Below are 27,193 nucleotides of genomic sequence, written 5' to 3'. Positions count from 1 at the left end.
CCATGTATTTAACAGGCTATCCTATTACACCTTTATATAGGAAACATAATCAAATAAAGCATGTCTAGCAAATGACACCAACAGAACTGATACACAAAATCTTCCGGTTTGACTTAAAGTCTGGTTGGTGAGGATTAACACAATCTACACACTCCTTCTGCTACCTCCAGAAGCCTAAATTCCAGAAGACATGCTTGATTAATTTATTCATGAGCTTTCTTTTGACAATAGAATTCTATGCGTGCACACACACACACACACACACACACACACACACTAACCATGGCCTCAGCCCAGTCAGAGGGAGAACCCGGCACCGAACAACACTCATAGCAAGCACTGGGACGGCTTCACCGTGAAGCAGAGCCAAGAGAAGGCATGTGAAGCAGTGTTCTGTCCAAGCCTGAAGCCGTGCCAGCAACTGCAAACTCAAAGCAGTGGATGAATGGATCAATGTGTCAACACAAAGGTTAACAACCTCAAAGACAAAAAACACTAGCAGCAAAGCCAACAGGCGAAAGACACACAAGAGCTAATCCTGCTAAAGATCAACAGGCTCCTAAAACTCAAGGAACAGAAACTAATGGCCAAAGAGAAACATGGATAAAAGGTACAAATAGCCCATTGCCAATAGAGGAACTGAAAGGGGGCCTTCAGGCCAGAGAAGACCCTTCAGGTCAGTCCTCCTAGGGAAGTGCATCTCTAGTGGGTAGCAAGTCCTTGCCCTCTCTCCTTAGCAAGGCTAGGAGCAAAGCACAGGAGCAGAAAACCAAGTCGCGGGGAGAGCAGGGTTCCAGCATCACATCACCTACCATATTCACTTGGGACAAGAGAGCACAAGCAGCTGGTGGAACACACTGTGGCCTGGCCATACAGTGGACACCTCCCACCCCAAGAGGCAAGACTGGGTCAGTGCCAGCAGGACAGCTATGCCCATGTGTATCTAGGGAAGATCTCCCTGAAGGCTCAAGGTCTCCAGTCTTGACCTGGGTAGGGAGTGAGGAGCGAGGGACCGGGCAGGAGAGGGAGGAAGGGGTGGGAGATCAGCCCCAGGAGCAAGTGGCTCAAGCAGAGGGATGGGTGCACAAAGAGCAGAGAGCATCAGGCCGAACCGCGGCTCCATGCGCCACTGGGGAGGTGACCCAGCAGACCGGAGGGCTCCATGGAGACCTCAGCTAGCTCACGGGTGAGGCAGCAGCCACTCTTTCTCACTCATTCTTAGCTCTGGACAGGATGTGGTCCTGGGCGTGGCATCTGCAGGGGCCTTGAGCATGCTGGCCTACTCAATGCACTCCATGACGTGGATCTGCAGGGTGTCCATGTCAGGAGCCCGATACTGGCACTTAGGACAACAGAAGTCAGGAGGCTCTTCTGGGGGGCTTCTTCTCTGGTTGGTCAGCGTCAGATGGAAGGAGTGGTGGGCTGCTACAAACAACAGATGTGGCTGGGTGTGGGCTTTGTACCCAGCCCAGTTTACATTAGAGGGAAGAGGAGGGCAGACAGGCATGGAGACTTGACCTATGTGGAACTAGCACCTGCCATCACAGTAGTTCCTTCCCTTAGCTTGAGCTAACACAGCTCCCAGTCAACTCCTACCACCACCCCTACCTGCAGCAGGGCTGTAGAGAGCAAAAGGGAAGCCGAGCCATGATGCTCCTGGACACACATCCTGCTTCCCTCACCTCCTCCCAGAGCCCATGATGCTCCCTCACCTGAGGGGGGTGGTAAGACGGACTGGGCGACCTCAACATGCCGCTTCCTCATATCCTCGATCCTGTAAAGACAGAAGTCACCCAGTGAGCACCTGGCTTAACGAGCAAAGCTGTGGGCAGAACAGGCTGTGAAGAGAGGAGGGGGGGGACAACATCTGCTAACCCGAAAGCCCAGGAGACACCAGGTTCATACAGCTGCCACGTTTGCCACAACTGTGTGCACACTCGCGGAGGCCTACCTGGAGGACTCCTGACAGCTGGCCTTCAGCTTGCTGTACTCTCGCTGCAGCTGCTCCAGCTGCTCTTGCAGCAGCTCCTTCTTTTCAGCCAGCTTCTCCCTGGCCTGCCTCTCAGCCTGGAAGTCAGCCTTGTAGATATCCGCCTGGCCAACGCAAGACAGGGACATGCCCATACCAGTCAGCTGCTCCATGGGCACACTGCAGGGGCTACCAGGGAGTGAAGCAGAGCCTGCTCTTGCCCTCCCAGGCTTTACAGCAGCATGGACCAGAGAGAGGCCAAAGAGCAAAGACAGGGTCTCAGGAGAGTCTATGAGTGGCCACGGCGACATGCTGCCAGGGTGGCTGGAGCTCCTCACCTGGGCCTTCAGGACCGGCACAGTCTCCATCACCATCTTGTGCTGCTCGGCCTCCTCCTTCAATTTGTCAATCACTTCCTGCTTGGCCACCAGGGCCTCCTCGGCCTGCCGGAGCTGCTGCTTAAGATCCTCCAGCTGCATGCCCTAGAGACGGGCGAGGGGCACTGAGCGAGCCTCGTGGGCCAGCGCTGCGCCCGGTGAAGGGAAGAGGGAGCACACAGTGGCCCCGGCTGGCCCACACAGCAATGGCGCCAACCACACAAGAGCTCAGCATGGCCAGAAAGAGGCTGAGGGCTGTCACGGCCCCAACGGGCAGAAGAAGCGCTCAGGGTTTCCTCAGAGTGTGCAAGGACTGCAGCACCAAAGGGACCACGGGGACGACCTAGCACAGAATCACAGTGGGACAGGCCTCCAAAGGACAGGAGCCACGGCCTCCCGCCTGTGCCCTGCACAATGAGCCGGTCCCACACAGAAGAGCCCACCATGTGCCCACTCCTGCATGGTTGAGCCACAATCTATCAGTCCTGCACTTTGTACAAGTCTGCTCATGTCACGTGGATACTCCACTGCCTACATGCTTACAGATCATACACATACACCCCACCCCAAGACTTCCCTCTAAAGGTTAAGCAGCCATTTTTATTTCTAGCTCTTCCTTATGTAACCTGCTTTCAGCTTTAATCCTTGTAAATCTCCTCCAAGTGCAAGCACCACTGACAATGAGGCCAACTTAAGCCAGCTTAGGTCTGATGAGAACAACCAGAAAAGGACCTCCAGGGCTTATCAGGGGCTGACCTCACCTCAAGGAAGCTGAGCCCCAAGCCAGGCTGAGAAGGGCCACAGGGAGGGAACAGCCATGTTGACAAGCACATTCCATACCATGACTGGCCACGATGAGGGAGCCCACCCTCTGGGCAGTAAGGCCCAAGGGCCCCCATCTCCTGTGAGCACAACGCAACCCTGCTAAAGGACTGCTAAAAGACAAGAGCAGCCCTACTCACCCGCTTGCGCTCGCCGCTCACCATGCTGTTCTTGATGTGGTTGTCATAGTCCTGGAAGAGCTGGTGATAGGCCACCTGCAACTGGGCCAGCTTCCGCCTGAGAGAAAGCAACCATCAGCCCAGTGTGCTCCCAACCGGTTGCACCCCTGCACTCAGGTTGAGCCGCCAGAGGTGCTGCTGAGGGGCCTCACTTGAGACCACCCTCTGCTGATTGCAAGCCTAATGCAACTGAAGTGGCTACCAAATAGTTAGGGCCATTTTCCTTAATGCTAACTTTATTTTTTAAAAGATGCATTTTATTTATTTCAAAAACAAAAGTACAGAGAAAATGAGCAAAGACAGAGAGAGAGAGAAATCTTCCAGCCACTAGTTGACTTCCCAAAAGACCGCAAGGGATGCAATGGGCCAGACTGGAGCCAGGAGCCTCTTCCGGATCTCCACTATTGATGCAGGAACCCAAGGACTTGGGCCATCCTCATTCAATTTCCCATGTGAAGCAGCAGGGAGCTGGATCAGAAGTGGACCAGGACTCAAACCAGCACCCATATGAGATGCCAGTATCACAGACAGGCAGAGGCTTAACATGCAACACCACAACAAACACGGTCCCCAAGCTAACATTTTTAAATAATAAAATGGAATCATTCTATACTCTTCAAATATGCCAACTTCAGGAGTTGGCATTTAGCATAGAACTTAAGACGACTACATCCCACATCAGAGCACATGGGTTCAATCCCTGGGTCTGCTCTGAATGCCAGCTTCCTGCCAAAGCAGATCCTATGAAACAGCAGTGATGGCTCAGTTAGCTGGGGTTCTGCCACCCACATGGAGACTAGGGTCCACTGAAGACATCTGTGGAGTGAGCCAGTATGTGAGAGTGCTCTCATGAGTTCACTCATTCCTTCTGTTTCTCGACTAAGCGTAACAATTTTTTTTAATTTTACAAAGATTTCAACCACGTGAAAAATACAGATAAGCCAAAGAATTGTTCTGACTAGACACTTCAAAGGCACACCAAGGAAAAAACTGCAGGGCCAGGAAGCGAGGAGAAGGCTCCTGAGAGCATGTCTAAGACACGCAGTGAAGGCACCTAGCCCTCTGCTCACGGGCCACATCACCCCTGCTGCTGACTCACTTCTCCTCGGAGGCAGCCTGGCGCTCCATGCGCAGCGCAGCCTCCACACTCTGGCTCTGCATGCGCAGCTGGTCCACCTGCACACTGTGCTGCTGCTGCAGCGCCTCCCGCTCGCTCTCCAGCTGCCGGGCCTGCTCACTGGCTGCACGGGCCCTGCCAAAGGGAAGGGAACGATTATAGACAGGAGGAGGGGCACCAAGAGGGGCTGCAAGCCAGTGGAGGGGTAAGCGTTTAGGTTTGGGGTACCGCGCAACCAAACCTGCCAATGGCAGGGGCCTAACAGGCAAGCAAATCATTTGGTGTGGCCCTGCCAAGGCAGCTACAGGTTGAGCTCAAAATGATGCAGGTGGCACAGCAGGCTCATTTGTTAGACCACTTTCCACGGCCCTCAAATGGCCCTTGGCAGGAGAAATAGTACCCCAGCCCCAGCCCCCAAAGCAGCCCTCCTCTGAGCGGCCCCATGCTCAAACAGACACTCCCCACCTGCCGCTGCTCCCTCCCCCTGCGGCACGGGCTGCCCCCAATCTGGGCTCCCTGGACAGGGGGGTCTGTGAAGCCCCCATGCTGAAGACCACGAGGCCCAAGGCAATGACAAAAGCCAACTACCGACCAGGGCACAGGACAGGGAGCGGCAGGCCAACCTCAGCGCTCATGCCTGGCCCCACCTGGAACTCTGCCAGGACTTGAGAACTTTGCTAGGCACTTGGTAGAGGGTGACCCTGTGGCAAGTCCCCAGTCAAAGCCGAAGGGGCTGTCTCTGGTGGGTGTCCCTAAACAGAGTCTTTTGGGTCGTGTTCTTCACAGTGGGAGGAGCCTGAGGGGGGCCCCGTGGAGGAGCCCCGTGCTCTGTCCTGGGAGCTCTGCCACAGAACCAAGCAACCATCGTGCTGCTCAGGGTCACTGAAACACATGCTAAGGAAATAATTCAAACCCTGGCCCAGGGTCAGAGCCCGGCATCACTAGCTGGGACCCCGGTTCTTGATACCTGGCCCAGAGGCCTCAGGGTCTGTCACACAGTGACCTCTAGGCTTACCTACTCCCAGAGGAACCCAAAGGAGGCGCCTTCCGAGTGAAGCAGCTCTCCCAACTCACCTGCCCTCCAGAGCCTGCCGCTCCTTGGTGGCAGCCTCCAAGCGACTCTGGCTCTCCTGCAGCTCCCCTAGCAAGGATGTCACTTGAGCTTTCACGGAGGCCTTATCCTCGGCCATCTGCTGCAGAAGAAAAGGGCAATTCCTGTCAGTGAAGGCCCAGGCTAGCCCGCAAGGAGGCAGCCTCAGCACCCGCAAGTCCAGTCCCCTAGGACCCCCAGCCCTAATCACACAGTTAATGGGGCTCGTTTCACTACTCCTCTCACGCCTCAGCTCCAGAAGCTGCCTGGTGCCAACATGGCCGCAGTTCCGAGGCTGCACACCACGCAGATGAGGTAACCCCCAAAACTGCAAGAGTGCAGAGGCCCTCAGTTACGGGAGAGTGCTAACTGGCCCAAATGCTTGTAAAAGGAGACAGCAACGAAAAACATGTGCCCTGCTCTGCTGGCCCAGGGCACCAGAGAACTAGAGCTGGGCATTGGGCAGAGTGGGAATGCCCACGTCCCACATGACAGCTTCCTGGGATGCACGCCCTGCGAGGCACTGGGGCCCCACCTCCCAGACGAGCACACAGACTGAGGTCCTGCCTTCTGCCTTCAGCCAAGAGCCCTGGCTGTTGAACACACTTGAGGAGTTAAGTCAGCCAACCAACCTTCCTCCCTGTCCTGCCTTCTCTCTTGTGAATAAATACTGAAACTGCCAAACTGGCCAGGAGCACCCAGGACTGTGGAGTGAAGACACGGGTTCTCCTGGCAATCCCAGAAGGAGCCTGGCCCACCTGGTTCTCAGGCTTCCGGCTCTCGGGACTGGCAGACAAGAAATGTGGAGTGTTGACACCCTGGCCTGTAGTCTCTGTTCAGGCATTCACAGGAAACTCATACTTATTCCTGAATTCACACTAAACACCCTCAGCAGGCACTTCCCCCAGCGAGTCACGCTGGCCCCACATGCCCTACCTCAAGGCGCGGGATCCATGGCAGCCAGTGCCCTCCACCTGGCAGCCAGTGCCCTCTGTGCCACTTCTCCCTGCCTTGCCTCTCCCAGCCAGCGCTGGCATTCGAAGACCAGTTGACTTCTGACACAAAGGGCCTAAGATACTCTTAGGAACACACAAAGCACGTAGGGGTTTTGGGCAATGCAGGCCCACTCACAAGCCTGGGGCCACTCCCAGATGTGAGTCTGGCTTAGCCCAGCAGCATTAACATAACCCACAAGCCAAGGGAAAATCCTGCCTGAGAAGGCTGCCTGGACTTAGGTGGCCCTAATAAGCTGTCAGGAGACCTACACCAGCAACACCACGGCTGATGGGTGACCTTGGCACACATGGTGGCAGCCAGAGCTCTGAGTGGCCAAGGCCCATCCTCAGTGCTGCCTGCCCATGTGCCTGCATGAGCAACAGCCAAGCTTGGTGAGCTTCCTGGGGTGGCAGTGCCCCATGCCTGTTGGAGAATCGGGTGCTGTGTGCACAACTCCCTGAGTATGGGAGGAAGATGGCAGGCAGCTGGCAGGAGCCTGTTCTTTCCTGGACTCTGCCCAATGGACTCTGCTCCCTCTGACCTGCCCTTTCCCTACATGAAATCACCCTGAACCTGCCAAAGTGGCCAGGAGCGCCCAGGGCGGTGGAGTGAACACAGCAGCTTCTTTAAGTGCTAAGAATCTTCCCAGCAAGTCCCAAGCCAGAAGGCTCTCCAGAGAGCCTCGGACCCACACACCGTTCCCGATGGGCTTTCAGAACACAGGCAGCTGGTGGCATCATGGGTGGGGCTTGAGCCCCCAGGTCACAGGGATAGTCCCCCACTACCTGCTGACATCTCTTGAGGTGATCCACCTCCTGCAGGGCCTGCTCCCTCTGCCTCTGAAGGTCGAGCTTCTCCAGGTTGAGCCTCTCCACCAGCCTCCTGGCCTCCTGGAACTTGCCCAGGAGGAACTCCTTCTCCTCCCTCTGGCTGACTTGGAAGCGGAGCAGCTCCTCACAGCGTTCCCGCAGCATCTGGTTGCTCTGCCGGATAGCCTCTGGGGGCACAAGAGATAGCAGGGAGGGGCGAGTTGAGCACTGGCAGCTGGCTGACAGGCCTGAAGCGCAGCCTTCCATCTCAGCCTCCTGCCCATAATCCCAGGTGGCTTTGCAAAGGAACAGCTGGTGTCCAAGTGCTCCCTTTGGCACATTTCTAAAAACACCTCGGAAGTCAGTTACACCAATGACAAAGCTCTAAACACACCAGCCTCACACAAGTGCTGCTCTGGAAGTCACATGTCTCGAGCCAGTCCCCTAAGGCCCCCCTAAGGTACTCAGCTTGGTCCTCTCGGGCCTGCACTTTCTGCATACACAGGACGGCCCTCGGACCTGCAGCCTGGGAGGGACGGCTGAGCAAGCACTCGGAGCATCTGCACATTCGACAGGCCAAGAACCCTCCCTCGTCTTGTAAGATGAAGAAGCACGGGCCCGGCGGCGTGGCCTAGCAGCTAAAGTCCTCGCCTTGAACGCCCCGGGATCCCATATGGGCGCCGGTTCTAATCCCGGCTGCTCCACTTCCCATCCAGCTCCCTGCTTGTGGCCTGGGAAAGCAGTCGAGGACGGCCCAGTGCATTGGGACACTGCACCCGCGTGGGAGACCCGGAAGAGGTTCCAGGTTCCCGGCATCGGATCGGCGCAGCATTGGCCCGTTGCGGCTCACTTGGGGAGTGAATCATTGGACGGAAGATCTTCCTCTCTGTCTCTCCTCCTCCTCTGTATATCTGGCTGTAATAAAATGAATAAATCTTTAAAAAAAAAAAAAAAGATGAAGCAGCAAACACATGGGGTTGGCATCATGGCACAGCAGGCCAAGTAAACCTCTGGCTGCGGCATCAGCATCGCATATGGGTGTGGGTTCTAATCCCAGCTGCTCCACTTGCCACCCAGCTTCCTGCCTGTGGCCTGGGAAAGCAGCAGAGGATGGCTCAAAGCCTTGGGACCCTGCACCCTCATGGGAGACCTGGAGGAAACATCAGATCACCTCAGTTCCAGCCATTGCAACCATCTGAGGAGTGGGCCAGCAGATGAAAAATCTCTTCTCTCCTCTCTCTGTATCTCTGCCTTTCAAATAATAAAATATGAATCTCTTTTAAAAAACTACAACTGCTTTAAAAAGGTATGCAGCCATTAGCAAGCACTAGCTAAGTGCTGAACATTCCCAGCTACCCAAGAAGCCCGAGCGCCACTGGTCCCCGCCCCACGCCTGTGGGTCTCTTCAGGACGTATCACATGAGCAGAATCACAAACTCTTCCAGGAAGTTTCTTCACAAACATTACAAGGGAAACATTGTCTCCTCCTTCTTTGGTTCTTACCGCCCAAGACACACACAAGATCAGGAGCTCCTGTGCTGAACACTCAGCCCAAGAGGCAGCCAGAGGCACCACAGGCCCGACACAGGCCCGACACAGCTGGCCTCCAGGGCTCTGGGACCCTAGGGAGACGGGAAGTAGGGTCACAACCGAGGCAGGGGCTGAATGGCCAAGGAGACACCCAGCTATGTCCCCCTGCCACCACCAGCAGGAGCAGCCACCTCTCATGCCAGACAATCCCATATGGTCTGAGGTCAAAACACACTCCCAAAGAAAAGAGCAATGCTTCCCGGGAAAGTCTGGGCCCCTTCCCAGGGAAGACCTTGTCTGAGGCCTGGTCATGTTGTTTCAACCTGACAGTGTCTGTCCAGCCTCAAACTTCCCTGCGGGGTCAGCTACGGCTGTCCCTGAGTCTCCCCTGCAACCCCATTCTCCCTCTGCCCACCCCGTCTTATCCTACTTTCTAGTTCCCTTCTCTGCCCCCCGTATTTGTGCTGAAGACACTCTACAGCAACTTCCCGTATGCTAATGGGCACCTCAGTCAGTCCCCAGGAAATCTCACCTGAAACCAAGCTGGGATCCTCATCACGGCAGTGTGTGAGGTGACACCCTGCTCGTAGCAGGAATGGACCTGACTTTACCCCCAGCCGCACGTGGCGCCCCTCACCTCGGAGTTCTTGATTCTCCTCCAGACAGCGCTGTAGAGTGTCAGGGCTGCTCTGTTCCGCAGGCAGGTGCAGCATGGCCGGTTTCCCCAGAGATGACTCTTCAGGCAGCACGTCCTGCTCCCCGGCTGGGCCACTACTGGGCTGCACCATCTCACACAGTGGACTCCTCCAAGGGCGTCTGCTCAGCCAAGTCAGAGTCTACAAGAGAGAAAGGCAGCAGGGGCGGCATACGAGCCCCGGGCGGCATGCTCCCCCAGCAGGGGCGGCACACCACGTGCAGAGCCTCTGGGATCAACAGGCAAAATGTTGATCACTTTGGGTCCAATGGGCTTTTTTTCTTTTTAAGATTTATTTACTTTTTTATATACAAAGATTTATTTTATTCTATTACAAAGTCAGATATACAGAGGAGGAGAGACAGAGAGGAAGATCTTCCGTCCGATGATTCACTCCCCAAGTGAGCCACAACAGCCGGTGCTGCGCCGATCCGATGCCGGGAACCAGGAACCTCTTCCGGGTCTCCCACACGGGTGCAGGGTCCCAATGCATTGGGCCGTCCTCCACTGCTTTCCCAGGCCACAGGGAGCTGGATGGGAAGTGGAGCTGCCAGGATTAGAACCGGCGCCCATATGGGATCCCGGGGCTTTCAAGGCGAGGACTTTAGCCGCTAGGCCACGCTGCCGGGCCCAAGATTTATTTACTTTTATTGCAAAGTCAGATATATAGAGAGGAGAAGAAGAGACATAAACAGGTGCCTATATGGGATCCCGGTGCATTCAAGGTGAGGACTTTAGCACATCGGGGACCACAACGGCCTTTTGAGCCAACAGACTGCCATACCCTCATTCCAGGATAGATGCTGACACTCGGGCAGAAACATCTGCCAGCACCATCTTCAGGCTACAAGGCAAAGGCACAATTTTTGTCAGAGGCAGGAAATTAAGGAGAGACACCAGAGTGCTAGGAAGCCTAGCCCTGCCCAGACCCCAGGCAAGAGGAGTATGGCCCCTCCCCCAGCATGGCAGGCTCAATCTTGGCCCCCAAAAGTTACAAACATAACTCTATTCGGGAAAGTGTCTCTATAGAGGCAGTTAAACTGTGGCCCTCCAAATGACAGCTTCCTCAGACTGATCCTGTCCCATGAGTCTCCGTTCATCTGTCCCTCCTCCTCCAGTCTCCTCCCCCAGCTTCCAGAGTAGCCGGGCCTCCCTTCCCGGCCTCTTCCAGAGCCCACTGCCCTGGGCTTCCACTCTCTTCCTGTTGGCATGCTCCGCTACCCCATCCTGCTTCAGCCATGCTCGAACTACACTCCTTCCCACGTGGCTTCCATCCAGCCACCTGGAGCTGACTCTCAGTATCACGCCAAAAATGTCCCGAACCTCAGACACAGGTCAAACTCAGAGAGCTACTAGTCTTCTCAAAACTGACCTCCCTCAGATTCCAGACACTCCCCAAAAGCCAATTCACCCAACGCCTTCCTTATCAGTTGATGGCAAACCCGGGAGAAAATGCTGCCAAAAGATAGCTGAAGACTAAGCAATTCATACGAACTGTTTAAAGCAGCAAAATTGTACTGTGCTTATGGGATAGTCTATTCTGAGCAAGATACACACTGGAATATTAATAAATGATATCTGATACACTTCAAAATAAAGGGGAAAGTCCTAGAAACACATCCAAGAAAAAAGTGAAAACACATGCCCATACGTGAAGGGCAGAAGCAGAAACAGCCCAGGTGTTCACGTGCTCCTTACTACACCTAGTGCAGCCACATAGAACACAAACAAATCTTGCAAATACTATGATTAAAAAAAACTAGTCACAAACAACCTCGTCCGATTTGAACTCTGCAGAGTGCACGCATGCTTCCAGCGAGCGAGGCCGTGGGCACCTGGGCAGGGCCCGCAGGGTGCAGACAAGCCCAGTGCTAGCAGCAGTAGCTAACAGCACAGCATTTCTTCAGCGGGGGTGTACACTAGCAACGAGTGATTCATGTGGTACGTGGAGTCTATCAAGTAGGATGTGATGCCAGCGCCAGTACTGTGTCATGTGGCGCCAGAATCCCATATGGGCGCCGGTTCTAATCCCAGCAGCTCCACTTTCCATCCAGCTCCCTGCCTGTGACCTGGGAAGGAGTGGAGGTCAGCCCAAAGCCTTGGGACCCTGCACCCGCGTGGGAGACCTGGAAGAGGCTCCTGGCTGTTGATCAGCTCAGCTCCAGCTGTTGCAGGCACTGGAGGAGTGAACCAGTGGATGGAAGATCTTTCTGTCTTCTCTCTGTAAATCAGTTTCCAATAAAAATAAGTACATCCTTTTTTTTAAGCTGTTATTTAAAACAAGTATAATTGGGCCCGGCGGCATGGCCTAGCGGGTAAAGTCCTCGCCTTGAACGCCCCGGGATCCCATATGGGCGCCGGTTCTAATCCCAGCTGCTCCACTTCCCATCCAGCTCCCTGCTTGTGGCCTGGGAAAGCAGTCGAGGACGGCCCAATGCATTGGGACCCTGTACCCGCGTGGGAGACCCGGAAGAGGCTCCTGGCTCCTAGCTTCGGATCGGCGCAGCACCGGCCATTGCAGCTCACTTGGGGAGTGAATCATCGGATGGAAGATCTTCCTCTCTGTCTTTCCTCCTCTGTGTATATCTGACTTTATAATGAAATGAATAAATCTTTAAAAAAAAACCAAGTATAATTAATGTAAACGAAAAGCAAGCACAGGTTGATCGTTGGTGCCCGGAAACACGTGCTTGCTTTTGTTCTTCTCTGAAGTTCTGCACCCTTTTCAACTTTCCAATAAAAACGGCAAAGGCCTGGGCGTCATTCAGCCGGTCGCTAGCGAGGAGCCATCAGCACACACCGTGCTTCTGCCTTCAACCACACGATGTGTTCTGTACCAGTGTGACCAGAGTGCGAGGAGTACCCAGCAAAGGTCACTGCCATCATGGTTCTGCTCTCATGAGACAGTGCTAGCAGCTTCTCGAGTACGTCGTGTAAGGGCATGTGTGTCTGCCTGAGCTCCCGGTCCTTCCTGTCCCAGTGAGTCTGCCTGCGCGGCTCGGTGCCAGGTGCAGTGCACTGCTTGTTCACGAGAAAATACCCTCGCACAGGTTTACTTACTGAGGTCACAGACACCGTATCAAGGTCAGGAAAACAAGGCGCGTTTTGCAAAAGCAGCAGGCTGAAACGCCTATGAGGTCAGATACTTAGCTGCCAGATTAGGCTTTGTTGAAATCCCAAGCGCACACTAGTGTGGTAACAGAAAGCGTGTGCAAAGTACAAGAGGCCTTGCGCTAGGGGCAGAGGAAGGCTCGGTGGCGTAGCGGGCTAGAGGGCTGGCAAGGGTGTAAGCAGGCAGGCTGTGGTCGCGCTCCCGGCTGGGGCCCGTGTGGAGCGGCAAGCTGGACGTGCGGCAGAGTGGCGGCGGCGGTGCCGCCCCGCCGGCGGGGTCCTGTCTGGGGGCGAGAGAGACACACCTGTCAGGAGAGTCGTGAGTGAGAGGCGAGCAGGGCAGGACCATCGGGCTGGGAGAGCTCCGAGAAGTCCCGAGCTCCAAGACGGTCCCGGGCGAGCGGTCGCCCTTGCCCTCTCCGCTGTCGCAAGCCCTCTTCCGGTTTCCGGTGTCGTAGCCATGGAAGCCGGAAGTAAAAGTCGCTGTCCGGGAGCGGGAGAGCGACGCGAGGTGCGAGGCGGCGAAGCGGCGGCAGGCCGTCGCAGGGGGGGCGAGGCGGGCGGCGGCGGCGCGGCCGCGGGGTGTCGGCCCCGGCCCGGAGGGGCCGCGCGGCCGCCCGGCGCGTCCCCGGGAGCCCTACGGCAACGCAGCGGGGCGCGGCCGCGGAAGGCGGAAGCGGGCGCGCCGCGTGGCCGCGGGGGCGGGCGGGAACTCGGCGCTTCCCGGGAGCGGCCGCCTAGCCGGGGACGACGCCCACGCCCCCACGCCCAGAGCGGGTGGCCCTGCGCCGGGCGCGGGCATGCGCAGCGGCCCGCCCAAGCCCCGCCCCTCGGGCCTCGCCTGAGCGCGGTCAGCCCAGCCGAGGCGCCCGCCCCCGCCGCTTAAATGGGCCGCGCGGATACCGGCCCCCGGAAACGCGCGCGCGCTGCAGGACCGTGAGTACCGCGGGCGCCGACAGAGCGCAGGTAACTGGGTGTGCGGGCGGCGCTCCGGCAGAGGGGGATGCTGTGCGCCCACAGCCACGCTTGGCATACCGGCAGCGTCTACAGGGCCTTCCTGATGGCTTGGCACCGCGCACCCACCACAGTGCGCCTTTTAGGTAGCTGACACCCGAGGAGCGCTGCGACCCGCCGTGATGTGTTCACTGTGGCTTCGGCCGAGCGCCATCCCCTGAGCCTCTTACTACACTTGATGCTACTATTACACTGCATTACTGCTCAGCGCAGTTTGCTAACGTATTCTGAGAAAGTAGGGCGGATGCCCCGGGCAGCCAGCTTCCGACGCCACCATCCCCGCCCCTCCCGACATCCCGTCCGCCCCAGCGACCTCAACCAAGTGAGAAGGGGGCCAACGTCGCAATGCTCTGCTCTTGTCCCACAGACACCATCATGGCAGAGCAGGTGGCCCTGAGCCGCACCCAGGTGTGCGGGATCCTCCGAGAAGAGCTGTACCAAGGCAATGCCTTCCACCAGACGGACACACACATATTCATCATCATGGGTGCTTCGGTAAGTCCCCCCCAAGCCCCGAGTTCTCAAAGTGCACTTCATGGTGGACACAAAAGCTTCTCCAGCTCACTCTTCACTGCCAGGGTCAAGGCCACACCACATCCTATGTATACACAGACAAGCGCTGCTGAAAGCAGCGCTTAGCTGTGAAGCGTAGCATAAAGTCCAGGCAACGCAAGACCCTTAGGGCCACTCTGTCTCAGCTGCTTCCTGCGTGCACAAATGGTCCATAGTTTCCATTTTTATTGCAGAAGGCACTGCGCTTGGACAAGGCTTTCCAAGGGCTTCCGAAGGCTGCGTGGCAGCTCTGCCCCAGCGACCCTGCTTCCAGTGCTGCTCAGCACCTAGAACTGCCGTGGCAAAGGCCAAAGAGTAGGGCCCAGGCCACTAGACAGCACTGTGGTGGCACATAGAAACAGGAAAAATGCAGTGCCATCACACAGTGAGAACAGCTGTTAGACACGCTGTTGGCTTTTCACCCTGAACCCATGCTGTGCTCGACAGTTTGCTCACAGGGTTGCAGCCGTCTTTGCCACGAACTCACTACCGCACTCTGCCACAGCCACCGCTCACAGCATGGCAAATGACTGAGGACCCACCCCAAACACTATCTGCTGACTCCCCAAATGCCCCAGCCCAGTGCCACCAGAAAAGCCGTACTGTGTCAGCCACGAACCTTAGTCTCAATAGCCAAGGGGCATTCCTAGTCCCCATCCATGTGCCAGGCCACAGTGGACACCTGCCTAAGAGTGTGCACACGTTGACCCAACCTGGAGCAAGGGCCCTTTTTCAAAGCTGCACTGTTCCTACCTGGCAAATGGGTGCAATGGACCTGCAACTTGGCCTTCAGCCGGGATTGGGCAATGCTGTTTCATTGCAGCTTGTGGAGTTCCTCTTTGATTTCCTTCCTAGAGCCACGACCAGAGGCTTCCAGAGCAAACGGGCAAGTGCAGGCTCTGGCCTGGGAGGCAGTGGAAGGGACAAGGGTCCTGTGAAGAGCCTCATTATTTACTGCTCCCTCCTCCTGCAGCAAGGGACTAGAGCAGGGTGGGTTTGATGGGTGGGCTGTGTGCCTAGGTACCACCTGGAACAGTTCCCACCCTGATGCCTCACTGGCTACAAAAGGTAGGCAGAAAAAAAAACAAGTAGGCAGGACACCTGGGCATATGGAAAGCCAATGGGTTTCCCAATCCCTCAGCTCCCACCAATTGATTAGGACTTCTGGACCCCAATAGCCACATGCCTCTGTATTCTGGGGGGCTCTGGCATTGAGAAAAGTAACCAACGAGGAGGGCCTGCCGTGGCATTCCATGCGCACAGCACCACAAATGGCCCGAAGTCAGAACGAGCTTAGCATGACCTAGAAAGCAAAAGGAGGCCGGTTTCTGGACAAACAGCCCTTCACAAGGCAGGCGAGCCACATGGCCACACGCTAGCCTTCCTCCCTGCCGCATGGCTTGCCCAACCCTCCCCACCGTGCCCAGTTTCCTTCCCAGGGGCAGCGCACAAAGCCAGCTCACAGCATGCCCTCAGCGGCCCCAGCTACACTGCTTCCCCCTTCCCAGCAGGAAGGAAGCTGAGCTCCGGGCGGCCTGTGCCTGCGGAGGAGGAACCTCAGAACCCTGAGAGGATCTTGCTCCACCTGGCAAGCCCTTGGCCAACACGGTCCTGGCAGGCCGCAGGATCGGGGCCAGCTCAGCACAAGTCTAGGCTGTCCCCCCTAGTCTGTGAGATTCTTGCTGTGTCATGATGTTGGCAGTGCCCCAAAGGCCCAGTGAGTCACGAACCCCAGCGTGTAGGAAGGAGGCCCTTTTGTTGGGTTCTCGGATGTAGCTCACCCCAACAGCTGCCAAGTCTTCACCTGAGACCCGGGCTCCCACTGCAGGGGGCTCGGGAGACTGCCCCTCCTAGGCCACCAACATGGGCCACCGTGATGTGCATTCATAAAGCAGGTGGCTGTAGCCAAACCCCAGGTGACCCCAGGCTTTGCTCTGGCCTGGCCACATATTGGTGCTAGAGATCTTAGTCAGGACCTGGGTCTCCTCGGGTAGGCACCGCTCCTGCTACGCTCCTTACACAAAAGGAGGGGTTGCCAAAGTTGAGAGGTTCCCATGCCACAGCCACACAGTCCTGTGGAGTGTAGGGTGAGCTGGCCACAGGCTAGCCCCGAGTCCTGAGGGAATAGCCAAATTCTGCCCCTGCCCCCATAGTCCTCGGTCCTACCTAGCCACCTCTCAGGTGACTCCGGAGCTGAGCCCTGAGATCGTGGGCACAGAGGTGAAACAAGGCGAGCAGGTTCTATCACGGCTAATCCCAAAGGGAAAAGGGAGGCCAGATGGCTAGGGGTGTGGGGCAGTGTGACTCAGCAATACTGGTCCCAGCCTCGGCCCCACGACCTGCTCCTAAGCAAACACAGCCTCTCACTGTTCCCCTCGGACCAGTTCACAGTTCACCACACACTGGCCCTGTCTGCCCATGGCCCCACAGAGAGGGGAAGCCAGAGGCGGGCATTGTTGGGCACCTGTGGGGACGGGGGGGGCGGGCCTCTGAGCTGGGCCTTAAAGCACAGACATTGTGTGATGTGCTAAGGGCACGAGTTTGCCCCCAGAGCCAGAGGGCCAGGCAGTGGCAGTGAGCAGCCACGCGGGTGTCAGTTGGGGAAGGCAGGGGTAACAGTTGCCATGGGCTACTAAAGCCAGTTGGCAGGGACGTGGGATACTTCCCTGAACACACCAGATCATGTAGGGGCATTCCCATCCCCCGAGGGGCCTGGTGCTGGCACAGAAGTTAGACGGTAGGCATCCATGGGATGTCTGTGCGGTCCCCCGCCCCCCGTATGGCTCCGATGGCCTCAGGAGGATGTTGCCCAGAAGGATGGCTTCGGGTACTGTTGGGAAATGGCAGAGTTGCCACTTGCACGTCCTGAGCAGGGCAGTAGGTGTCCTCCCCGTCAGGAGCCCCGGGGACACGGCCCCGAGCGCTGGCGGAGCTCCGCTGCCACCCTGGCTCAAAGCAGAGGGGCCCTCCTGCCTACCTCGGCACACTTGCCTATACTGGCTGAACCGGGACACTTAGCTCAGGCAGTGGGGAAAGCTGGACCTAATGGACCTATTAGATGGCGGGTCAGGGCCTCTGGCAGCTGATGTGATACCTTCACATTCCCTGGTCTGCTCCCTCAGCTCGGCACCAGCTCTTCTGTCCCGGCTGAGTCAGGGCTAAGCAGGCCCAGGCCCCTGCCACTGGAGCTACTCCCCTTGGAGACCTAGAGCCTGGGCAGCAGGGCTCCCCACCCCTGCAGTCCCGGGCACCTGATTACAGGGCTGAAGATGAAAGGGCAGGCTTCCTGTGCTGCTCAGCACCCTGGCCTGGCTGCTCCCTCCCTGCCCTCCCTAGCACCTGCTTTATCAGCTTCCAAATGCAGCTGCCAGGCTCACTGGCGCCCGGGCTGGGTGGGCAGATCAGCCCAGAGGGTGAGAACTTTGAAACCCCTCCCAGTGACTGGCCAGCCCACATTGAGCCCCGGCTGTGCTGAGCTGGGCGGCTCTGGCGTGTACGTGCTGTATCAGCTTCCGGGCTCTCAGTGCTCCGCATAGTCATGAGTGTATTCAATCACGTTCTTCCAAAGACCATTGACTTCTGTCCCTTGACGACTGTACTTCATGGGCGTGCCTGCCCGAGGACACAGGTCCCCAAGTAGGGCAAGATGACGTCACTGCAGCACAGCCACACGAAACAGCACTGCTTCCTGCTTGCTTGCCTGCTTGCTTGCCTGCCTGCTTGCTTTATTCGTTTATTTATTTGAAAGGCAGATTCACAGAGAGAAGAGACAGACAGAAAGGTTTTCCATCCACTGGTTCACTCCCTAAGTGACCGCAACGGCTTGAGCTGCTCCAATCCAAAGCCAGGAGCCAGGAACTTCTTCCAGGTCTCCCATGCAGGTGCAGGGTCCCAAGGCCTTGGGCCGTCCTCGACTGCTTTCCCAGACCATAGGCAGGAGCTGGATGGGAGGTGGAGCTGCCGGGATTAGAACCAGGTGCCCCATATGGGATCCCAGTGCGTTCAAGGTGAGGACTTTAGCCACTAGGACACAGCACTCGGCCCACTTGCTCCATTTCTGATCCAGCTCCCTGCTAATGTGCTTGGAAAAGCAGCAGCAGATGGCCAAGGCCTTGCGCTCCTGCACCCACAGGGGAGGCCTGGGTGCAGCTCCTTGCCCCTGGCTTCAGACCAGCCGAGCTCTGGGGTGTGAGCCAGAAGGTGGAAGATCTGTTTCTCCATCTCTCTGTAAAATCTGCCTTTCCAGTAAAAATAAATAAATAAATGGGTTTTTTTCTTTAAGGTTTATTCATTTTTACCGAAAAGGCAGAGATACAGAGAGGAAGATTGTCCGTCCGATGATTCACTCCCCAAGTGACAGCAACAGCCGGAACTGAGCCGATCAGGAGCCAGGAACTTCCTCCGGGTCTGCCATGTGGGTGCAGGGTCCCAAGGCTTTGGGCCGTCCTCCTCTACTTTCCCAGGCCACAGGCAGGGAGCTGGATGGGAAGTGGGGTCGCCGGTTCTAATCCCGGCGACCATGTGGGATCCCAGCGCATTCAAGGTGAGGACTTTAGCCGCTAGGCTATCGCACTGGGCCCATAAATAACTGTTTTTAAGAAGAGATTTATTTACTTATTTAGAAGGCAGACTAGAAGAGACAGTTCATTGCCCAACTGCCCATAGCAGCTTGGGCTAGGCCGGCCTGAAGTCAGGGCGAAGGAACCCGTTATGAGTGGCAGGCACCCACGTACTTGAACACTTTAGCAAGAAGCTGGATCAAAAGTAGAACAGCCAGGACTCCAATCAGGCCACTATTTGCCATTTTCCCAGGAGCTTTAGCACAGAGCTAGAGTGAAATTACAGCAGGGCCTGGCATGTTAGCCTAGCGGCTAAAGTCCTCACCTTGCATGCCCCAGGATCCCATATGGGCGCCGGTTCTAGTCCAGGTAGCTCCACTTCCCATCCAGCTCCCTGCTTGTGGCCTGGGAAAGCAGTCGAGGATGGCCCAAAGCCTTGGGACCCTGCACCCGCGTGGGAGACCCAGAGGAAGCTCCTGGCTCCTGGCTTCGGATGAGCACAGCACCGGCCATTGTGCTCACTTGGGGAGTGAATCATTGGACGGAAGATCTTCCTCTCTGTCTCTCCTCCTCTCTGTATATCTGACTTTACAATAAAAATAAATAAATCTTTAAAAAGAAAAGGAAGTAGAGCAGCGGTGACTCCCCCTGCCATGCTGTGCCAGGCTCCTGGCTCCTTGAGAGGTTTGTTTTCTTACCATGTTGTAAGAGGCTTGGCTATTCATTTTCTGAGTATTGTATTTACAAAAAAATTTTAATTGACCAATTATAATGATGGTTTTTACCGCCTAAGAAATCATTGCCGCTGCTTTTTTTTTCATTTATCAAATTTCGTAAACTTTCATGGATTCTGATGACTTCTCTACAGGTTGTCTCGAAGCCTTTGTCGTAGACAGTCACCGTCAGCACACAGCACTGTCCTCTGTACCCTTGCACGCCTTCAGCCGTTTGCATCTGCTTGGCTTAGCACCGCGCAGGCCGTGTCTGGGCTTCTGTACTGTGCACCGCAAGAGCTGAAGGGCCTTTGCTTTAAGCCCCTCCTTAGTTACCAGTTTGTGCTGTGTCTAGATCATCTTCTCAAGGCCGCTGTCTATTTGTGGAATTCAGCAGATGAGGTTTACAGAAAGAAGGAGAGAGAGATCTTCCCCATCTACCAGTGTATTTCCCAAGCGGCCACAATGGCCAGAGCTGAGCCAATCTGAAGCCAGGAGCCAGGAGCTTTTTCCAGGTCCCCCACGTGGGGGCAGGGACCCTAGGCTTGGGGCCGTCTGCTGCTGCTTTCCCAGGCCGCCAGCCGGGAAGTGGAGCAGCTGGGACCCGAACAGGTGCCTATATGGGATCCCAGTGTTTGCAAAGGGAGGACTAGCCCCCAAAGCCACCGCAGCAGGCCCTATAGCCCAGATTCTAATCACGCCTGCTTCTGCCATAGGGCGACCTGGCCAAGAAGAAGATCTACCCTACCATCTGGTAAGCGTGTGTGTGCACCACCTCAGCCCAGGGCGTCCGCCTCAGACGGGCCTCACCACAGCCATGCTCTGCCCTCAGGTGGCTCTTCCGGGACGGCCTCCTGCCCCAAGACACCTTCGTTGTGGGCTATGCCCGCTCCCGCCTCACGGTGGCCGACATCCGCCGCCAGAGTGAGCCCTTCTTCCGGGTGAGTGCTTGGCTGTGTGCTCCCTGGCTCGTGCACAAGCCCCCCTCCCCAAAACACAAGCTGATGCGGGCGGGGGGGGCCTCCAAGTCCAGGGCCGGGGGCCGGGGTAGCGCTCAGGCCATCACAGGGACACTGGGAGTTTGCGCTTCTCTCCCAGGTTAACCCTGAGGAGAAGCCGAAGCTGGAGGAGTTCTTTGCCCGCAACTCGTACGTGGCCGGCCAGTATGACGACCCTGCCTGCTACCGGCAGCTCAGCGCCCACATCAGCAGCCTGCAGCAGGGGCCGCACACCAACCGGCTCTTCTACCTGGCCCTGCCCCCAAGCGTCTACGAGGCTGTCACCAGGAACATCCACGAGACGTGCATGAGTCAGACGTGAGCCCCGGCCCTCCCTCTGCCTCTCGCCCCTTCCTCAGCTGCAGAGCCTATGGTGGCCCGGGAAAGCTTGCGGGGCGGATATTCCCCCTTCTCTGAAAAGCCATTGAGTGAAAACCCGTGTAGTCATTCTCAAAAGGAAGTCCCTGGTTTGTCCTCTATGAGAACAGCCTTTTCTAAAACTGCTGCCGCTCGCCTTTACCATTCATAAAGCTCCCCGAGCCACCTCCTCCTGGATGTGTCTGGAATGCTCCCTAGCAAGCACACGCCATGACCACAAGATGGCAGCATTGCTCCACGATAGGCTCACTGCCACCATTTTGAAGTGCTGTGGTTCTCATGGGCGACAGCCGCCAGGTGGCGATGCTGCTCCGGTAGAAGTGAGCTTTCCAACACCCACCCCTACCATCCATAGGTTTCTCCTCTTGTGTTTTTGAATAGTTAAGATTCTTTGGCAAAGAGCAGGACCTTTTCTTTGAAAACCAGTGTGGGGGCTGTACCCCGTTCCCCTCCCTGCCAGCTGCCAGGATTGTGTCACAGTAATAGGCAGTTCTGGCCTGGCACCCTAGCTGCTAGGCAGAACCCGAGAGCAGCTTCACATGAGCACAGGCGCGAGGGAGTCTCGTGCCAAGGCACAGGTCCCCGGGGAGGGGAAGGGAGTGGCAGTGAAGCGCCTTGACTCCTGGCAGAGGTTGGAACCGAGTCATTGTGGAGAAGCCGTTCGGGAGGGACCTGCAGAGTTCGGACCAGCTGTCGAGCCACATCTCGTCACTGTTCCGAGAGGACCAGATCTACCGCATCGACCACTACCTGGGCAAGGAGATGGTGCAGAACCTCATGGTGCTCAGGTGCGGGCTGGCGGCGCGGGCCCTCCGCACAGCCACGAAGGCCGGCCCGCGCTGAGGCTCTGCCCTGCTCTTCCCTGCAGGTTTGCCAACAGGATCTTCGGGCCTATCTGGAACCGCGACAACATCGCCTGTGTGATCCTAACCTTTAAGGAGCCCTTTGGCACCGAGGGCCGCGGCGGCTATTTCGATGAGTTCGGCATCATTCGGTGAGAGCTGCCTCTCCCAGCTGTTCGCCCGGCCCGCGCTGCAGCCATGCAGCCCCGTTGTCTCACCGTGGCCTCCTGGGTCTCCAGGGACGTGATGCAGAACCACCTGCTGCAGATGCTGTGCCTGGTGGCCATGGAGAAGCCCGCCTCCACGGACTCTGACGACGTCCGCGACGAGAAGGTGGGAGGTACGCCCTGCCAACCCCGCCCCTCCCAGCCCGCGGGAAGGCTCACCCTCTCCTGGCCCTCCCCCAGGTCAAGGTGTTGAAGTGCATCTCAGAAGTGCAGACGGACAATGTGGTTCTGGGCCAATACGTGGGGAACCCCAATGGAGAGGGAGAGGCCAGCAAAGGGTACCTGGATGACCCCACGGTGCCCCGCGGCTCCACCACAGCCACCTTCGCGGCCGTCGTCCTGTATGTGGAAAACGAGAGGTGGGAAGGTAGGTCCGGCACAGGCATGTCTGGTCCAGCCCCGGCCAAGCCCCGTCCCAGCCCCGTGCCCAGCCCCGTGCCCAGCCCTGGCCCAGCCCCGTGCCCAGCCCCGTGCCCAGCCCCAGCCCAGCCCCACACAGCCAGCTGTGCGCCTTCCTCACCGCGCAGGAGTGCCCTTCATCCTGCGCTGCGGCAAGGCCCTAAACGAGCGCAAAGCTGAGGTGCGGCTGCAGTTCCGGGACGTGGCTGGCGACATCTTCCACCAGCAGTGCAAGCGCAACGAGCTGGTCATCCGCGTGCAGCCCAACGAGGCCGTGTACACCAAGATGATGACCAAGAAGCCCGGCATGTTCTTCAACCCTGAAGAGTCGGAGCTGGACCTCACGTACGGCAACAGATACAAGGTGCTGTGCGCTCACGGGGCGTGGTGGGCAGCCTGGGCCAGGCGCGTGGGGTGGCCTCAGCACGCATGGCCTCTCCCACACAGAATGTGAAGCTGCCCGACGCCTATGAGCGTCTCATCCTGGACGTCTTCTGCGGCAGCCAGATGCACTTCGTACGCAGGTAAGCCCGGCGCCAGCGCCGCCTGCCGCCCCCCCGCGCCCACGGCCACTGCCCCTTCGCCGCATCACGTGCTGTCCTCTGCCCGTCCTCCCAGCGATGAGCTGCGCGAGGCCTGGCGCATCTTCACTCCACTGCTGCACCGCATTGAGCGCGAAAAGCCGCAGCCGATCCCCTATGTTTACGGCAGGTGAGGGAGGGGTGCCGTGGGGCCAGGGGGTGGGGGATGAGTGCCGGGGGTCCCCCATCTGAGTCCTTGTGCCTGTCGCTCTCAGCCGAGGCCCCACAGAAGCAGATGAGCTCATGAAGAAAGTGGGCTTCCAGTACGAGGGCACCTACAAGTGGGTGAACCCCCACAAGCTGTGAGCCCCTACACCCACTCCGCCCCCTCCCCACCCCCAGCCACCCCTCTGTCTCCCATGTCGGGAGGACTTTGGGACCACAGGCCTCCCCTCTCCACTCATTGCTGCTGCCGCCGCTCAAGACCACTCCAACCTCCCTGGGACTTCATGAGCCGGCCAGCTCTCTGCCGCAGGAACCATGCTGTCTGCCCACGGCAGCCCTGTGGCTTGGGCCAAAGCACACTCCCTGATGACTGTGGGCAAGCTCCAGGGGCAGGGTGACATGCGCGTGTCTACATGGGAGGACCTCCGCTCCAGCACGCTGGCCTCGGGGCCATTCCGCATTCCTCACCTCCAGCCATGAGGGGCCTTGTGCTGCACTCCACGGTCACCCCCACCTTAGGCCCCCTCCTCCCAAACCCCTGCCATTAAACTCGCAAATAGCCTGGCCTGTTCCCTCGTCTCCCTGCCCACGCCCCGCACTTGCCCCGCCCTGCTTCACACCAGCCATCTGGGGTCTCAGCCTGCATGCAGTTGGGTGGCACCCTGTGCTGTGCCGCCTTCTGAGCCCTCCGCACTCAGCCCCTCCTGCAGCTTCCACTGCCTGTGCTGTGGGAGGCCCAGCACGCCCTGAGCAAGGCCCCGGAGGCCACTCTGGCTCAAGGATTTAGCTAGGGGAAGTAGTGTGTGTGGTGACTGATAGCCAGGGTCATGTCTGGCTTTGTGGCCTAAGCAACTAGTATGGAGGCTATTTCTGGTACCTGCTTAGCGGTATGGAAAACAACAGCGATGGCTCTTGGATCCTCACATAGTCATGAGAGCACCCAAAAAAGCCCTGTTGCCACACACGGCCGTCTGCAAGTACAGGTGGCTGTGAATCTGGGGGACACTTCACTGCATCCAGTAGGCTGCCCCAGCATTTTCCCCCAGCCTCTGTGCTGAGCTCAGCAAGGCACGTAGCGGGGACTGACCCTAGTTCGTTCTCACAACGGGCCGCCTGGGAACCAAATGATTGCATTGTGGTGACATGGTGGCCTGGACACATCCTCCCACTCTGGGCACTGCTGCTCGCCGCGTGACGCCCCCACTGCAGTCAGAACCATAATTATCCTTCTTGCTTGTACTGTCTGGGAATGAGCCAAGCAGGAAGAAAGGGGGTGGGAGGCCTGTTTCTGCCCCTGCTCTGCCCACTGTCCGCACGCCCAAGCTGCAGCCTTGCGTGGTGCTGCGGGGAGACGCAAGCAAGGTCACGTGATCTCCAAATAGAGGAGGAGGCAGTGGTTCGTAAGCCCTCAGGGGCCTTCCTCGCTCTGTGTGCACAGTGAGCTCACCCTGTCTTGCTTGTACCTGTTGCCCCCTGGAGAGAGACATGGCCCAGGCTAAGACCTGCCCTTGCATGCTGATGGGCAAATCTGCGTACCAGGCACAAGGCTGCTACCCTTGTCTTCTGGGCTCTGTGTCTTTTGAGCCAGGATAGCTGCCTCTGCTGCCTTCCAGAATAAATGAGGTGCCCCCTGCTGGGGTGGGGGGGCAGGAGACCCCAGGACAAGGCACAGCACCTAAACAAAGGCCACCTCCTCTGTTCTGAAAATGCTTAGAGAGACTTGCTCTGAGCTCGGCAGTCTAGATGCACACGATTGCTATTGACAAGGCTTTAAGAAAGACCTAGAATTGTCAACACTACACTTGGTGGAAAGTGTCCCATCTCCCTGGTTGTTACCAGAGGGCATCTTGTCAGTACTGCTACCCTCCACCCCACAATCCCAGACCATAAACCCCGGCCAGCATGCCGGGTCCCCAAAGTTTTGAATATGAGCCGAAACATCCGCTATCCGGAGCAGGGCAGGGAAACTCGGTGAGGACGAGCGCCTCCCAACAGAGCACTGGGTGCCTGTTGTCTGGGAAATCCACGCGAGACAAGGGCTAGGCTTCTCACCTGCACTCAGCGCCTGGCCTTGAATGAGGGACAGGTGAGGGCATGTAACGTGGCCTCAAGTCTGAGTGGCCAAGGCGCCACAGCAAGTACCCAATGCGTGACTAAGCCGCTCTGCCCCGTCAACTCTTCAATCCTGTCTTAGTCGCACTTGGGTGAGCCCAACTGGCACGTGAGGGAAGAGGTCTGGCTCTGGGTGCCAGAGAGGCCCGGCAACTACGCACTCGCTCAGGATGCCAGCACTGGAGGAGCTGGGTGAGAGCAATCCACTACAAGTACCCAGGACCATTCATCCATGGCAGGCTCGAGCCTGCCGCGCCGCAGCCAAGGGGGCAGTACCCAGCTGTCACCCCCAGTTCTGGGTGCACAGAATGGGACACACCCGTCGGCTGCTGCCGCCTGTGCTGAGACAGTCCCTCAGCCAGGGAGGGGCAAGGCCCAGCCCGCACTGTCTCCAGGAGGAATGCTTCCTCAGCTGATGGCAATGACCTAGAGCTGGAGTGTTGACAGCTGCGTGGCTCTCTGGGCATTGTACCTGCAAAGGAGAGCGTTCCATAGGATGCAGGTGGATCCCAGCCCACTCTTATCAACTAGCACTTGGGCTGTCAGAGGGCCTGCGGAACGGTGGCAAATCGCCAAAAACTTGGCTGCACGCCACACAGGTGGGTTCCTAGCTCCTGACTTTAGCTTGGACCAGCCCCGTTTCCTGGCTGTTCTGGCCACTTGGGGAAGTAAACCAGCGGATGGAACATTTTCTCTCTCTTTCAAATAGTTAAGTACATGTCACATGGAAAGTAAAAAGATAAAAACGTTGGACCCAGCACGGTAGCCTAGCAGCTAAAGTCCTCGCCTTGCAAAATGCCAAGATCCCATATGGGCGCTGGTTCTAATCCCAGCTGCTCCACTTCCCATCCAGCTCTCTGCTTGTGGCCTGGGAAAGCAGAGGAGGACGGCCTAAAGCCTTGGGACCCTGCACCCCTGTGGGAGACCTGGAGGAGGTTCCTGGCTCCTGGCTTTGGATCGGCACAGCACCGGCCATTGTGGTCACTTGGGGAGTGAATCAACAGATGGAAGATCTTCCTCTCTGTATATCTGATTCTCCAATAAAAATAAACATTTTTAAAAAGATTAAAACTTTGTGGACACATACATATGTATATATATTCACACCATGTGAACGCCAACCCCAAGTGGCCGTGTAGCTGCTTAGACAGACATACAGCTTTCTTTCCTGATGATGAAAACATTTTGGAGCTAGATAGAATTGGTGTCTATACAACAGTGTCAGGTTTTCAGGATGTATTTTACTTATTTGAAAGCCAGGCTTAGAGAGAGACAGAGACAGAGAATCTGGCATGGTTCGCTGAGGTGATAGGGCTGGCCAGGACCTTCCGCATGGCTAGCCAGGAGCTTCCTCCAGGTCTCCCACGTGGCTGCAGGGGCCCAAGCAGTTGGGCTGTCCTCCACTGCTCTCCCAGGTGCGTTAGCAGGGAACAGGGTCAGAAATGGAGCAGCCAGAACTTAAAGTGGTACCGACAAGGGATGTTGGCATCACAGGAAGTAGCTTAACCTACTGGGCCACAATGCCTGTCCCAACTGTATGTTTTAAAGTGATTATGTTTATATTAACTTCAGTTCAGCTTTTAGAAGAAGGCCTAGGATTTGTGGCATAGTAAATAAAGTATCCTGCTGATGTAGACCCTGTGTGTCAGTTCAGATAATGGGACCCTGCACCCATGTGGAGGACCTGGAGGAGGCTCCTGGCTCCTGATCAGCTCAGCTCCAGGCCTTGTGGCCACTTGGGGAGTGAACTAGTGGATGAAAGATCTTTCTTTCTGTATCTCCTCTCTGTAAATCTGCCTTTCCAATCAAAATAATAAATTTCAAATAGTGGGCCCGGTGCAGTAGCCTAGTGGCTAAATCCTTGCCTTGCACACACTGGGATCTCATGTGGGAGCCACTTCGTATCATGGTGGCCCTGCTTCCCATCCAGCCATAAAAATATTTTTTGATAATATAAAA

At 57.0% G+C, this 27,193-nt stretch overlaps 2 protein-coding genes across 4 annotated transcripts; one reads left to right on the top strand and one right to left on the bottom strand.

The window, feature by feature from the left end:
• Positions 1-301: 301 nt before the first annotated feature.
• IKBKG (inhibitor of nuclear factor kappa B kinase regulatory subunit gamma) lies at positions 302-13,251 on the bottom strand. Of its 2 annotated transcripts, XM_058658606.1 has the most exons (10): positions 13,000-13,251; positions 9,527-9,725; positions 7,336-7,547; positions 5,539-5,657; positions 4,447-4,599; positions 3,309-3,405; positions 2,308-2,451; positions 1,952-2,094; positions 1,713-1,774; positions 302-1,422 (listed from the first exon to the last, which is right to left on the bottom strand). In XM_058658606.1, exons 2-10 carry the CDS (start codon positions 9,675-9,677, stop codon positions 1,280-1,282), a joined length of 1,224 nt encoding a protein of 407 aa, XP_058514589.1. In that variant the 5' UTR covers positions 9,678-9,725; positions 13,000-13,251; the 3' UTR covers positions 302-1,279. The 2 variants fall into 2 exon arrangements, with proteins under 2 accessions (XP_058514589.1, XP_036354262.2); XM_036498369.2 differs by lacking the exon at positions 13,000-13,251 and having other exon boundaries at positions 9,527-9,864.
• A 358-nt stretch (positions 13,252-13,609) lies between these two features.
• On the top strand, positions 13,610-23,352 carry G6PD (glucose-6-phosphate dehydrogenase). Of its 2 annotated transcripts, XM_058658278.1 has the most exons (13): positions 13,610-13,630; positions 14,076-14,203; positions 20,249-20,286; positions 20,365-20,473; positions 20,631-20,848; positions 21,538-21,696; positions 21,777-21,902; positions 21,990-22,083; positions 22,158-22,344; positions 22,505-22,740; positions 22,824-22,900; positions 22,995-23,087; positions 23,173-23,352. In XM_058658278.1, exons 2-13 carry the CDS (start codon positions 14,084-14,086, stop codon positions 23,261-23,263), a joined length of 1,548 nt encoding a protein of 515 aa, XP_058514261.1. In that variant the 5' UTR covers positions 13,610-13,630; positions 14,076-14,083; the 3' UTR covers positions 23,264-23,352. The 2 variants fall into 2 exon arrangements, with proteins under 2 accessions (XP_058514261.1, XP_058514262.1); XM_058658279.1 differs by lacking the exons at positions 13,610-13,630; positions 22,995-23,087 and having other exon boundaries at positions 23,173-23,310.
• The last annotated feature ends 3,841 nt before the right edge of the window (positions 23,353-27,193 follow it).

Source organism: Ochotona princeps, chromosome X (genome assembly GCF_030435755.1).
Source record: "Ochotona princeps isolate mOchPri1 chromosome X, mOchPri1.hap1, whole genome shotgun sequence".
Lineage (NCBI taxonomy): Eukaryota > Metazoa > Chordata > Mammalia > Lagomorpha > Ochotonidae > Ochotona > Ochotona princeps.
This window is presented reverse-complemented; position numbering and strand designations above follow the sequence as displayed.

What these genes read in the sequence shown, in the direction of transcription:
- IKBKG (XM_058658606.1), bottom strand. Translation starts at nt 9,677, where the DNA reads ATGGTGCAGCCCAGTAGTGGCCCAGCCGGGGAGCAGGACGTGCTGCCT. An exon ending in CAGGCTGCCTCCGAGGAGAA is followed by an intron (nt 3,406 to 4,446) that starts GTGAGTCAGCAG and finishes GCTTTCTCTCAG; the next exon opens with GCGGAAGCTGGCCCAGTTGC. An exon ending in CGTCTTACCACCCCCCTCAG is followed by an intron (nt 1,423 to 1,712) that starts GTGAGGGAGCAT and finishes TGTTTGTAGCAG; the next exon opens with CCCACCACTCCTTCCATCTG.
- G6PD (XM_058658278.1), top strand. Translation starts at nt 14,084, where the DNA reads ATGGCAGAGCAGGTGGCCCTGAGCCGCACCCAGGTGTGCGGGATCCTC. An exon ending in TCATCATCATGGGTGCTTCG is followed by an intron (nt 14,204 to 20,248) that starts GTAAGTCCCCCC and finishes CTTCTGCCATAG; the next exon opens with GGCGACCTGGCCAAGAAGAA. An exon ending in AGAGTGAGCCCTTCTTCCGG is followed by an intron (nt 20,474 to 20,630) that starts GTGAGTGCTTGG and finishes CTTCTCTCCCAG; the next exon opens with GTTAACCCTGAGGAGAAGCC.